Source organism: Fulvia fulva, chromosome 10, assembly GCF_020509005.1.
Source record: "Fulvia fulva chromosome 10, complete sequence".
In the NCBI taxonomy this organism is placed as follows: Eukaryota; Fungi; Ascomycota; class Dothideomycetes; order Mycosphaerellales; family Mycosphaerellaceae; genus Fulvia; species Fulvia fulva.
The window spans coordinates 454,793-467,723 of NC_063021.1; the positions used below are offsets into that span (position 1 = coordinate 454,793).

The window sequence follows — 12,931 nt, forward strand, 5'->3', positions numbered from 1 at the left end:
GAGAAGGAATGCACGAGCTTGTGTAGAGGGTATCGAAGGTAAGAAGGCTGCTATGAGAGCCCGTAGTAGAGGCCCCTGCCCTACTGTGCTGTACATATCGCATGTGATTCGTACAGCTGATGAAACAGGACAAAGCCCTGCACGCTTGAAGGCGCGTCTATTGGGTCTTGAACAGCAGTATCGCGCAGTGGCCGAGGTAGAAGTAGATGAAGTGCTTCGTCTCTGTAGGGAGGTTAGCTATGGGGTGAGGCGGAGTGGCGATGATGTAGACAGACCATGGGTGACGAAGCTGCCAAAGTTCCTGCCAACAATGCAGTGCCAGGTCGCGCCCTTTCGCTCGTCGAACTGTACTGTGTGAGTCTCCGAGTCGATGTACCTTCGCAAACAACAAGACATACTGTTCGCTTGATGTGGTGTGCGATCTCCTATCATGGCTGTCAGCCCGCCGTTTGCCATTACGCATCTCACCAAAACGTACCTTCTCGATCGTGAACTTGTCCATTGCCTCTTGTGCTACAAACTATCAGCATCAAGCTGCACCACTGGTCATGTCAAATACTCACCAACTTCAATAGCCTCCTGCTGCATATCCTCACTCTACGGGCCAAGTTAGACGCGGCTACTCCCGTCCACTGAACTTTGCATGTCCCCTGGCGAGAAGAACATACCATATCGACAGACTTGATCTGGGCTATGTCGTGATCAGCCGTGCACGTCTTTGTGGCGCCTGAGCAGAAGATGTCTTTACCGTCAAGCTTCTCCGGCTTCATGCTCGAGTTGTCCTTGAGGTCCGCCATTGCGGGTGTTTGTAGCTGGTGGGTGTTGGGAGAGACGAGAAATTGAGAGGGCGTGAAGAAGTCGAGAAGACTGAGCGGCAGAGACTCTCGCTCAGGCGCGTGGAATTGCTTGGTGTGGCGTGTTGTGGTAGACAGAGAGACAGAGAGTGCACGTGTTGTGATATCCGGCAGAAGTTTGGCAAGAGGCGCGTGTTTCTGTTTTAAGCTTCCGGCAGTAAGCGAGCAGCAGAAAGTGGAGCCATCAGCGAGATATTTTCGACCTTGCAGGAATTGCTGTTTTGCTTCGACTTCTGTTGCACCTTTCACCTGCGAGTCATCGTGCCAGGCCCCCAACGCGCTTGATCAAAACCGGGGGATGGACAGCTCGACGCGCATTTTCGTAAAGGGCCTCCCACCCAAGTTCTCCGAAGCTGAGCTACGGAAGCACTTCTCCCAGAACGGAAGGGCCATCACCGACATTAAGTACTTCCCTGACAGGCGCTTCGGATATGTTGGATTCAAGACACCTGAAGACGCTCAAGCGGTTGTCAAGTACTTCAACAGGACGTACGTGCGAATGAGCCGCATTGGTGTGGAATTGGCCAGACCCATCGAAGAGCGCGCGCCACCACCCACTGCGAGGCGAGGCACTGTCCATGCCACCGAAGCGCCTCCAGCACTCGCCAAACGCAAGCGTGAGAGCGAAGCGACTGACAAGCAGGATGATCCGAAGCTGAAGGAGTTCCTCGAGGCTTACAAGAGCAAGAGCAAGAAGAAGGAAGCGGAAGATGCCTTGATGCAGGATGTTGGAGATGGTGCTGTGCACGAAGAGGCTACTGTCGAGATACCTACTGCGGAAAGCGACGACGAATACGAACAGGTGCCAAAGAAGGCGAGGCACGCCAAGGTAGACGCGCCGAAGGTCGACGAAACGCTCTCCACAGCATTACCTACGGCCGAGGAAGTGAGCAAAGAGATCAATGACCAAAACGAATCACCGGCTGTGGAAGGAGCGGCACCAGTATCAGATGCAGATTGGGCACGCTCAAGGACTAGCAGGCTGCTCGGTTTATTAGACGACGAGGAGGAGGAAGCTGTTCACAGCCGCCCCAGTGGTACAGACGACGAAGACGAGGGAGAAGAGACGATCACGAAGAGCTCAAAGCCTGTCGAAGAGCCTGTGTCATCAATACCCACTCCCCCAGCCGACGACAATTCGAATCAACAGGACGAAGCTACAGCAGCAGAGCCAGTCGACGCAGACGTGGAAGCAGTCCGCAAAAGCATGCGTCTCTTCGTCCGAAACCTACCATACGACGCCCGGAAAGAGGACCTGGAGACCGAATTCGAGCGTTTTGGCAATCTTGAAGAAGTAAGCAAGCATTTTTTTCATCTCTTCCCAACAACACCTTTTACGTGATGAACATCCAGATAGGGACAGCTTATGCTACGGCATCTGATGCGACCTGGTACGAAGATTGTAGTAGATGCTTCTGTCGTCTGAAACCAAAAAGAACGGTCGCTCTTGAATGTAAATGATGTGGCTATGCGACCAGTGGCTGACTGTGGGGATTCAGGTTCATATTGCTCTTGATAAGAAGACTGGCACGGCGAAAGGTTTCGCTTTTATCCAATACAGCGACCCGGACTCGGCGGAACAAGCGTTCATCGACCGGGATGGACAGACTTTTCAAGGTCGACTTATCCACATCCTACCGGGAACAGCTAAACGCGAGGATAAATTGAACGATTTCGACGTGTCCAAGCTCCCTCTAAAGAAGCAGAACGAAATCAAGCGCAAGAGAGAGGCAGCAAGCTCCGTTTTCAACTGGAACGCACTCTATATGAATACTGATGCCGTGATTTCGAGCGTCGCTCGTCGACTTGGGCTCGCAAAGGTATGTCGACGCTCAGCGCTCCCCACCCACCATTTGCGCTGCGAAGCGCGATTGGCCGCATTGCGCCTCGAAGCATACTGACAGACGCGCTCCTTAGTCCGAAGTCCTTGATCCCACAAGCAGCGATGCCGCGGTGAAGCAGGCTCATGCCGAAACTCACATCATTCAAGAGACGAAGGCCTACTTCCGGCAACAGGGTGTGGATCTGGACTCCTTCAAGAAGAGTCATCGTGGTGATACAGCAATACTGGTCAAGAACATTCCAGCTGATTGCAGCAAAGACGAGCTAAAGCGCCTCTTTGAGGAGCAAGGAGATGTCAAGAGATTTCTCATGCCTCCAGCCGGCACTATCGCGATTGTGGAATTCGATAACGCAGCCCAATGCAAGGCTGCGTTTGGCACGCTCGCGTACCGCCGTGTTAAGAGCTCAATGCTGTTCTTGGAGAAAGCACCAAAGGATCTCTTCACTGCCAAGCCGGTCTCTGGTGAAGAAGAACCTCAAGGTGTAAGCAAGGTCAACACAGCAGATTTGAAAGACGCAGATCAGACCGTGCCGGAGACGACTGGTACAGTCACACTTTTCGTGCGAAACCTGAACTTCAGTACAACGACGAAGGTGCTTACTGAGGCGTTCACACCGCTCGCTGGCTTCTTATCCGCTCGTGTCAAGACGAGGGAGGATCCTAAGCGTGGCACCCTAAGCATGGGCTTTGGGTTTGCGGAGTTTCGAACGACCAAAGAAGCTCAGGCGGCTCTCGAGACCATGGATGGCTACACTCTTGAGGGCCACAAACTTCAGGTGCGTGCCAGTCACAAAGGAGCTGACGCCGCCGAAGAGCGCAGAAAGGCCGATGCGGCGAAGCGGTCCGCAGCACGAAGCACCAAGATCATCATCAAGAACTTGCCCTTCGAGACGACGAAGAAGGATGTGCGCGCCCTTTTCGGCGCATACGGTCAACTTCGAAGCGTCCGTGTACCCAAGAAGATCGACCGCGCTGCAAGAGGCTTCGCGTTTGCCGAGTTTACTACTTCGAAAGAAGCGCAAAGTGCCATGGACGCGCTCCGCGATACGCATTTGCTCGGTCGTCGACTTGTTCTTGACTTTGCGGCCGAGGAGACTGAAGATGCCGAGGCCGCCATCGAGAAGATGCAACAGAAGGTCGGCGCACAAGTCAACAAGGTTGCACTGCAGAAGCTCACCAGTGGCGGGAGAAAGAAGTTTACAACATCAGGTGGTGATGAAGAGGTGGATTGAGCTCGCGTGCACTTGCATCCCCGCAAGAAGACCTGTTGCTGTGCTACCAGTCTGGCGTTGTGCGTGCTGTCGTACATCTGTACTCGCGAGCGCCGTCAGTTGCTCAAAGATCAGTCGCTTTTGATCTCAAGAAGATGATCACGTGTATGACTCAAGAGGGCTGAAGTTACAGTTTTACCTCCTTGCTTCATCTGATGCAACCACTTTGCGGCCTGCGGCCTCGTGCGACCGACCTGCGTCTTGGTAACGATTGCAGATCCTCAAAGTACGATGTCGTCTGCAAAAGAGAAACGCACGAAACTCGGCTGAGGCCACTGGCTATATGGCCTCACGACGCGGTCCAACAATGCTTACATTCCGCCGCCCTCATTGCCGCATTCCTGCTTTCCATTGGAATTGAGACAGTTGGAGATTGCCACCACGCCAAGCATTGATGCATCCCTTCCTCAATCGAACCTCGCAACCGACACCGTAACGTCACCTGCCGTGCCCTTGCACTGGATTGGATGAGTTCGCCTCGACTGTCACTACTGCGCTATCAGTGCAGCCTGGTGCAGTCAATCGGCAGACCAGCCGGTCCACCTTTCCACACTGCTTGAGCAGGCAGGGCCGAGATTGCACGCTCTCCTCCTGGGTCCCTGTTGGTGACACACAAGGCTAAGTCAGCAGTACACCCTTCCTGTCCAGACTGTAGGTTTGTCGAAGATGATCCGCGTATATACCCTCTTCATGTACTAGCATTGACGGCATATCCCAGTCCCTTCTACCTGGGTGCTGACGCTCTTTTTGTCATTCAACCTAGTCATTCCTTTGCAAACCACCCAACAACATTCTCCAACTGCTTACGTTCCTTTACAACATATCTCGTCTGTCGACGAATCACGGCCTCTCCGCCACCTGGTCCCTTAGACATTCTTCACTGAAGCATTCTTTCGCTGCGTGCCTCGAGGCTGGCTGGATTGCTCATACTCACACTCAATGATCCAACCGGCACGGGTACTGCCCTCGAATGCGCCGCCTCTTGCCGATACTGAGAATAGTCACTCGTCAAGAGTGTTGCAGGAACACTCAGGCAACAGACAGCATCACGACTATTCTTATGGCAACCCTTCTGAGCAGAAATACCCAGCATCACTACTGACGGAGAATGTTTATACTGGTCAGCAGATCTCACAACCATTGCATCATTATCGACAGACGCCGCTGCAAAGGCACCACTATCGACATGGCCATGGACGACACTACATGGGCGGGGACGATATCACACGCATCAAGAAGGCCGCCGCTATTCTATATCATCGCTTTCGAAACTCGGAACAGTACATGAAGTATCGTGGTCGACAGCACAAGGACGACAAGGGCAACCAAGGAGAACAGAAATGGCCAGACCGTCTCGAGCTCGCGTTCTTTGAAGGTGTGTAGACACCACCGTTGACATGAAGCCCATACTGATCATATCATTCAGCTCTTGTCCGCTGGCCACCAATGGGTCGTCGCAAGATGATGCACAAGGACAAGCAACGAGGCCGCAACGAGCTGATTGCTGATTACATCGAAGAAGTGACGGGCGAAGCACGAACGAGGAAACAGGTGTCAAGTCACATTCAGGTGTTGAAGCCATTCGTCGAAGGCGATCCCTTCATCATGAGGATGCTATCAAAGGAAGACCTCTGCGGACCTGGCGGCCAGCTGTACCGCGGCGGTGGAAGGGCGGCATCTTATCACCACGACACAAGACGGACGTCAACATACCCTGGCATGATCCCGCACGCCCCCTCCGCAGCAGCCACAGTACCGATCGACGCCCACATGATCCAGAAGGCCAAATCGCTCCTCGAAGTCTTCGAACCACTAGAATTCCAAATGTTCGTCCAGCAAAAATTCAAAGACGACAGTGTCAACCGCCTACACACCTACACCCAATCCATCTCCGACCCCAAACAACCCGACGACGAGCACCTCCCAGACTGGCACTCCCTCCAACGCTCCCCCCTCCTGGCCTCAATCCACGCCGTCCGACCTCTAGACTGCAACGTCCTCCTCGCAGAAGCATCCCTAGCCTTCCCCACCCGCAGCTTCAAAGGCGAAGACGGCAAATCCCTCCCCGGCGTCGAACTGGGAATCTCCTTCTTATGCAACAGCCGCCACCTCCCCGTCGACGCCCACATTACCTGCTCAACCAATTTCTACCACAACATGCGCCACCTCAAAGACCACAGCGGCCGTGCGCAGGTCCAGCTAACGGAGTCGTCCGATCGGACAAGTGTGGAGACGCAGCTGAAATTCGGTAGTAACTTTTGGGCCAAGACGCTCGCGACCCTCGCTGGGTCTGTAAACGCACCTGCCACGTCGTCCAGAGATCCGAGACAGGAAGTACGGGATCACATAGCGGGCATCACAGCGGCGCAGGAAGTCGCGGTGAGAACTGAGACGGGCCATGAGCGTCTGCTCGTTATCCACTGGAAATTCCGACTTTCGAATGCGGAGCGAGGGAGGGCTTATTGGAGGCGTCTCATCCTGCCGCAATCCTCATCGTCATCCACGTCGTCAGAAGAAGAACAACATTACGGGGATCCTCGGCCCAAAACAAACCGCAATGACTCCGTTTACGATTACAGCCTTACCTACACTGATCCCACTCCATACGCCTCTGCCTCGACATCTCAGCCTGCGTTGCAATCACCCTTCGAATACGACAGCACCTCCGGCAGTGGCTCAGCTCTCACATCCGCTACCTGGCCCTCTATGGACGAAACCAACACAGCACCCCACAGCGCCATCGACGGCAACTTCCCCGACCACGCTTTCGACTTCGACGGTGGGAACATCAACCTCTCCTACGACCCAACCTTGGATTTCGGTAACTTCGACAGCACAGCCTTCGATGTCACCGTTTCAGACTCCATCCCAGGAACGACAGGCGCGGAATTCGGCACCGACCCGGCATTGGGAGAATACTCTCAAACGAGTACTGTGCAGGAGTATGGACAAGGAAGCCAGGAATACTCTCAACCAGAATTCTCCCAACCCGCCGCCGCCGACTACTCCCACACACAACCTCAGCCTCACACACAGCCAGGGTACACGCAAGACTTTACGCAGCCCTGGACCGACTCCTACACCACCACCTTCGACTCGCAACTCTCAGCCGGCGCCAGCTCCTACCCGAACGACGCGCACGACTCCGGCGTCTTCGAGGGCTACCACGCTGGCTATGATCCCACCTACCAACCCACCCTCGGCCCACCTGAAGGACAAGCCTACGGAGGCGCGGGACAGGACGCGGTGGTGAAGGAGGAGGGGGATGGGGGCGATTCGTTGAATGCGTTGGCGGATGTGGCTGGGTCGAGGTTTTTGGGTCATGCGCAGTGATGCTGATTCAGGAAGCGTTGGCAAGAGTGAAGTGAGATGAGATGAGATACCCTAATGATTATTATGGCGTAATGTCTGCATGCATGCGTGCTTTCGTGGGAGGAGTTGTTACGTCTGTGCGTGTGTGTGTGTATGTATTTCTTCTTCGCGAGGACATTCTTTAGGCATAGTTACGCAGCAGTAGTGATAATGTGATAAGATGTAATGGATGACGGCGTTGAGCGATGCATTGCATTCCATATCTGCTCGGACCTGTTTGTGGGAGTGACTCAGTGCGCAGTGCTCGTGTACTTGAACCAGTACTGCGTACACATATGGACGCAACATGCATTCTGACTTTGTTCATCCCTCTCCTGCCAAGCCAGGGTGAATGCACGCACCGCCAATATGCCGCATCGCTGGGCAACAAAAGCTTCTCTCCGACCTCGCGAGACGTACAAGACCGCGCTCAACCGTACGAAAGACCCATACTCTGACCACCATTTCTGTAACATGTGGCATGCTGTGCCAATACCCAATAAACTCACCTAGTTGAACCCAAAGCCCTCACAAAATCGCGCACATCTCACCACCACCAACGTACCCTACCTATCTCGCAGAGTCGAGTCGTATCACTAACCAATCTCTACAGCAGATATTACCCCGATATCTGCGACATTGCCGCGCTATTTTCAGTGCCGTCTCAAAAGGTTGACTGAAAATGCTTTGTGATACAGACCGGACGATGTGCTCGTTCGGTGTGTCTTGGTCTCGGCAGCCTTGAGCTGCCGGCCGGGTCGCCGACTGACGGCTGTGGCGGTGTCTGCTGGGCAAGAGCGAGCCAAGATCCGATCGAATTCCGCTGAACAGTGAAGCAGTCTGGACTGTGTGCATCATGCTGAGTCTCTGGAGGCGTGAATTCCTCGCGTGTGCTTGGCGCATGTCCTGTCGCGACAGTGTTCATCAGCAGATGAATGCCGCAACCTTCCTGACCCGCGACATGCCGTCGCAAGAGTCAATGATAGGTGGTTTGCAATTGCAAACGCCAGCAAAAACAACCAAATGTCCGCAAGTAGTAGTCGTAGGAAGGGCTCCCGGTCCGCCCATGGTTGCATCCTACCCTGCACACCAAGTGCCGTCAAAAAAAGAGCGCACCGCACTAGAAACCTTCCAGAAGGACCGCCGCCACCCGTCGCCTAGACTCCAATGAGAACATCCAGAAGGATGCCAATCTGATACAGTCTCTGTTCACCTCCGATCGTTACCCACGTCAAGAAAGAAGCATAACCAGCATCGATAGTGCTTCCGGATGCCATGAAACTGCGCTTAGCCGGGGATTAGAGTGCTTTTACGGTGTTTCTGTCGTCCTCTTGCCTACTTCTGGACGTTACAGGGTTGAAAGTGGGTAACGATCGGACGTGGAAGCAGACTGTAGGAACATCCTCGTCTTCTCGAACGAGTCGATAATGTCTCACCTGCTCACGTGCCTCTTATCAGCGCGGGTTCGCTACCTGCGACGCCGACTATGGAGAAAGGTGCGCAAAGATCTCGGTTTCACCACGGCATAGCGACGCCAGGCGTGGGTCAACAGAACCGGTCCGGAACTCGACGAGTTTCGTTGGTCAGGAACATGTAGTCCTAGAGGCGGTCCAGGCGGTCCTCTTTCTTGCTGGTACCTGCGTATCTTAGTGGTTTGTGCGTGACTTTGAACCCCATGGGCTGGTAATAACTATTAAGTAACAGATCAGTTGAAGAGCCCACTGTATGCTTGGCCTTGCAGAGCTCCACTCAACGGTCGTCACTCATTAATAGTCGGCTCTTTCGCCTCTTGTCATTGCTCGTGCGGTGTTGGAGTTCGCCTTGTGTTTTTGTGTTGGACAAACAAGCCATTTGAAAAGTTTCAAGGCCAGGACAAGGTCATACCTCCACCAGGCAATCCGACAAGACCCGAGACAGGCCACTCGATCTCGAACGCAGTCGACGACGACCCCTCGCCAAGATGTACGAAGAGAAGAAAGTGGGCGAAGAGCTGGCGCCAGTGCCAACAACAGACTTCGGCGACGTCCAGGACTACCCAAAGACGGATGCCACGCACGATGCCGTCTTCGGAGAGATCAATGAGGATGGTCCCAACTACCGCGACGTTGGCTGGATGGGTACCGTCATCCTCATGATGAAGACACAGATCGGTCTGGGTGTGCTCGGTATTCCATCAGCACTGCATACACTTGGCATGGTTCCGGGCGTCATCATCCTGATTGTTGTTGCATGTATGACCACTTGGAGTGGTTACATGGTTGGCAAATTCAAGCTGTTACATCCGCACGTCTATGGTATCGACGATGCTGGTGCGATCTTTGGTGGACGCATCGGCCGGGAGATCCTGTGGTTTGGCTTTGTCATCTGTGAGTCCAGTGCATCCAGCCAGGTGAAATCGTCCACTGACAGTCGGCAGACTTCCTCTTCCTCTCTGCCTCAGCTATGCTTGGTATTTCGATCGGCTTCAACGCCTTGTCAGTCCATGGTGCTTGCACGGCTATCTTCGTAGCAGTCGCAGCCATAATCGGTATGCTCTTCGGCAGTATCCGAACTCTCGGAAAGGTCTCCTGGATCGCATGGGCTGGCGTTGGTGGTATCCTGACTGCAGGTAAGACATATGGCGTTCACTGGACCATGGGCATCGCTAACACGAAGCAGTATTCGCACTCACGATTGCGGTCGGTGTGCAAGATCGTCCTTCGGATGCTCCTCAAACTGGCCCATACAAGAGCGATTCCCGGTTCAACGTGATTAGCGACCCGACTTTCGAAGAGGCTATCTCTGCTGTCGCGACAATCGTTTTTGCTTTCGCAGGAAGTCCGGCTTTCTTCTCGATTATCTCGGAGATGAGGAATCCAAAGGATTACACCAAGTCGCTCATCATCGCCCAGGCAGGTGTCACGCTTGTGTACCTCGTGATCGGAATCGTGGTGTACTACTACTGTGGTTCTTACGTCGCATCGCCCGCGCTTGGCTCAGCTGGTCCGTTGATGAAGCGCGTGTGCTACGGTATTGCGCTGCCCGGTCTCATAGCAAGCTGCATGCTTTTCGTCCACGTGAGCATTCCCTCTCCACAGTTCAATACTTGACCTGTTAGCTGACCATAAGTAGTTGCCTGCCAAGAGCATCTTCATGCGCGTGATGCGCGGCTCCAAGCATTTGACCGCGAACACTGCCGTCCATTGGTTGACCTGGTTGAGCTGCACCGGTGGTGTCGTTATCGTTGCCTATCTGATCGGCAGTGGTATTCCAGTTTTCGATGGACTGATCTCCCTTATCGGTGCACTGCTGGCCACATTCATGTCATTCCAGCCGATGGGTTGCATGTGGCTGTACGACAACTACAAGCGCAGTGTCTCGGAACGCGACGCGAAGTGGTATGGCCAATTTGCCTGGGTTGTCTTCATCATCACTGCTGGAACTTTCGTCATGATTGCTGGGACATACGGCGCAGTCGTTGGAATCATCAACTCGTCGGACCGCACAGCTCCTTGGTCGTGCGCGGATAACTCAAACTCCGTGAAATAAGGGATGTCAGCGACTGTCCATTGTAACTCGCGAACGAAATTATACTCACAAGTTACTCAACCTCATTTTTGCTCTAGTGTTAGTCGTCGCGTGGCAATGACCGGAGGAAAAGTAGCAGGTTCCTGTTGTCATGATACTAGCCTTCGAAAAATCGCATGACATGTCTTGAGGATGAATGAAAGCATTCGTGCGCCCTCCGAAGACTCCATTGTGGCTACTTCAGTCCACATGCCTTTCGGGGAAGATGGTCGCATGTCCAGGTGTTGGTACAGGATGATCTGCTGGTCTTCATGGAGGGATCTTTCGCTTTTCATTCTTAGGCTGAGACTCGTTTGGGCAGAAAGGTCAGATCGGGCATCGTTGTAGGACAGACCGCCGGGTGTTCCATGCGCATGATGTGTGGTGTCGAGAGGTGTTGATCTTCTGTGGTGTCGGATCTCGTGGGGAAGAAAGGCGATACTGCTACGATACTCCCGTCGCAAAAAGTCTCTCGAGAGCATTCTGTAGTAAACTTGCTGACGGAAAGCAGCGATTTAGTAAAATCCGGTTTCGCGCTTTCCCAACATACCACATGTCTGTTGACGCTGCCCGACCGAACAGGAAGGTCATCGACTGGGTAAATATCGGGGAGTTGGAAATCACCAACGCAGCCCGACCGGGTCGAGACTCGTGTGTTGTTCACTGTCAGTGCATGAAAGATGGAAGACAGTGGTGAAGTTGATGGCGCGATGTCGGGAAGAACGTCGTGGCCGAGATAGAGATAAGCAGGAGCGACCGGAAGCTTGGCCATGCTAGGGTTTGGGGTTGCGTGCCGAAACTACTGCTGGGACAGCATCTCGATGGACATCAACAGTACTTCAAGATGCAACATTAGATCAGGCAAGAACGATGATCATCTTTGCAGCACCGACGATGAGCATGACTCCCCAATGTCTGCGTTGACATGAGACCTCCGTCACACGTTACCGTGGCTCAGCAACGTCAATGTCTGCCACAAAGCTTCATCGACCTCATCCGAGACCCAACATTGAGACAAATGTCAGACATGCATGATGAGGTGCTCTCAGAGCAGGCTGCTTCCTTGCTCCGGATCAAAGCATCACTGCTGCCAGAAAGGCCAATACAATAAAGTCTCACAGCTGTTCCATATCAGAGCCGCGTTGCCGTTTCATTGCGATTGCTGCAATGCAATCGCTGATGTCGCGCTCACTGTGTCTGCGGCCATTCGCTGAGCACTGAGCGACTTCTGGAGAGTCGTACCCATCTATTGAAGTCTCCACGGTCTCTGCAGCTGTAGTGGCATGCCTGCGTCAGATTGATAGACACGGCGCGGGCTGCCAGTTGGAGATGTCCTGCGGTTACACAGGTACAACTGAAAACGGATACCAGATCAACGTAAGCGTCAATGCCGTTAGCCGTGATGCTTATCAGTCGAACATCTCTCTTGCGGTGATGGAGCTCTCGCAAAAGAAAGAGACCTCCAACAAGCAGCTTCTTCCTCTGCTCCAACAACAATTCTGCACTGATGGAGGCCTCGCGTGCCTCGATGTCGTTCATGTGGCGGGAGTCTTGTGGAAGTCTTGAAATAGACCACGCTGTCGACGTCGTGGCCGTTTCACACCTTAGGATCAGCGGTGCTGTGAGGACGTTACGCGACGACTGCTGGGCGTCGGTATGGTGTCAGTGGGTGTGAAGTGAAAGTCAGAATAGTTGGGTTGTCGAAACTCAAAGGATACGAGAGGCGCTCGGCCAAATCCTTGCCGGTTGAGAAGTCGGTTGAGAAGCCGGTGCTCACTACTACCCGGTGGCTGTGGGAGAGTCCAACGGTTATCTTATTCGCACTGCATCTGAAGAATGAAGTCGCCATCGAATGGTCTGCTTGCAGGAGGACGATAGTTCTATTGCTGTGCCTGATGAAGTTCAATGAAGTCGCGATGAGCATTGGAGATAATACCGGCAAGTCTTGCTAGCCGAGCAATGTATCGACGAGTGACGAGTGTTCCGATTGGATGCTCCCTCCCGGCCTGTCGAATTGACTTCACATCCTTCTCTCTCGACTAAGCAAGCATCCCATCGGTCAACGG

At 53.6% G+C, this 12,931-nt stretch overlaps 4 protein-coding genes across 4 annotated transcripts; 3 read left to right on the top strand and 1 right to left on the bottom strand.

The window, feature by feature from the left end:
- Positions 1-157: 157 nt before the first annotated feature.
- Positions 158-797, bottom strand: CLAFUR5_11779 (Dynein light chain, cytoplasmic; the record flags this gene model as incomplete). The annotated part of the gene is made up of 7 exons (XM_047910927.1): positions 158-222; positions 276-345; positions 399-425; positions 479-513; positions 564-597; positions 669-691; positions 749-797. 7 exons carry the CDS (start codon positions 795-797, stop codon positions 158-160), a joined length of 303 nt encoding a protein of 100 aa, XP_047767257.1.
- Positions 798-1,152: 355 nt separating this feature from the next.
- On the top strand, positions 1,153-3,929 carry CLAFUR5_11780 (Multiple RNA-binding domain-containing protein 1; the record flags this gene model as incomplete). Its single annotated transcript, XM_047910928.1, has 3 exons — positions 1,153-2,148; positions 2,354-2,674; positions 2,772-3,929. The coding sequence occupies 3 exons, from the start codon at positions 1,153-1,155 to the stop codon at positions 3,927-3,929; spliced, it is 2,475 nt and encodes an 824-aa protein (XP_047767519.1).
- A 978-nt stretch (positions 3,930-4,907) lies between these two features.
- Positions 4,908-7,301, top strand: CLAFUR5_11781 (Conidiophore development regulator abaA; the record flags this gene model as incomplete). Its single annotated transcript, XM_047910929.1, has 2 exons — positions 4,908-5,343; positions 5,395-7,301. 2 exons carry the CDS (start codon positions 4,908-4,910, stop codon positions 7,299-7,301), a joined length of 2,343 nt encoding a protein of 780 aa, XP_047767518.1.
- Positions 7,302-9,279: 1,978 nt separating this feature from the next.
- CLAFUR5_11782 (N amino acid transport system protein) lies at positions 9,280-10,847 on the top strand (the record flags this gene model as incomplete). Its single annotated transcript, XM_047910930.1, has 4 exons — positions 9,280-9,685; positions 9,736-9,927; positions 9,978-10,375; positions 10,431-10,847. The coding sequence occupies 4 exons, from the start codon at positions 9,280-9,282 to the stop codon at positions 10,845-10,847; spliced, it is 1,413 nt and encodes a 470-aa protein (XP_047767517.1).
- Positions 10,848-12,931: the final 2,084 nt, after the last annotated feature.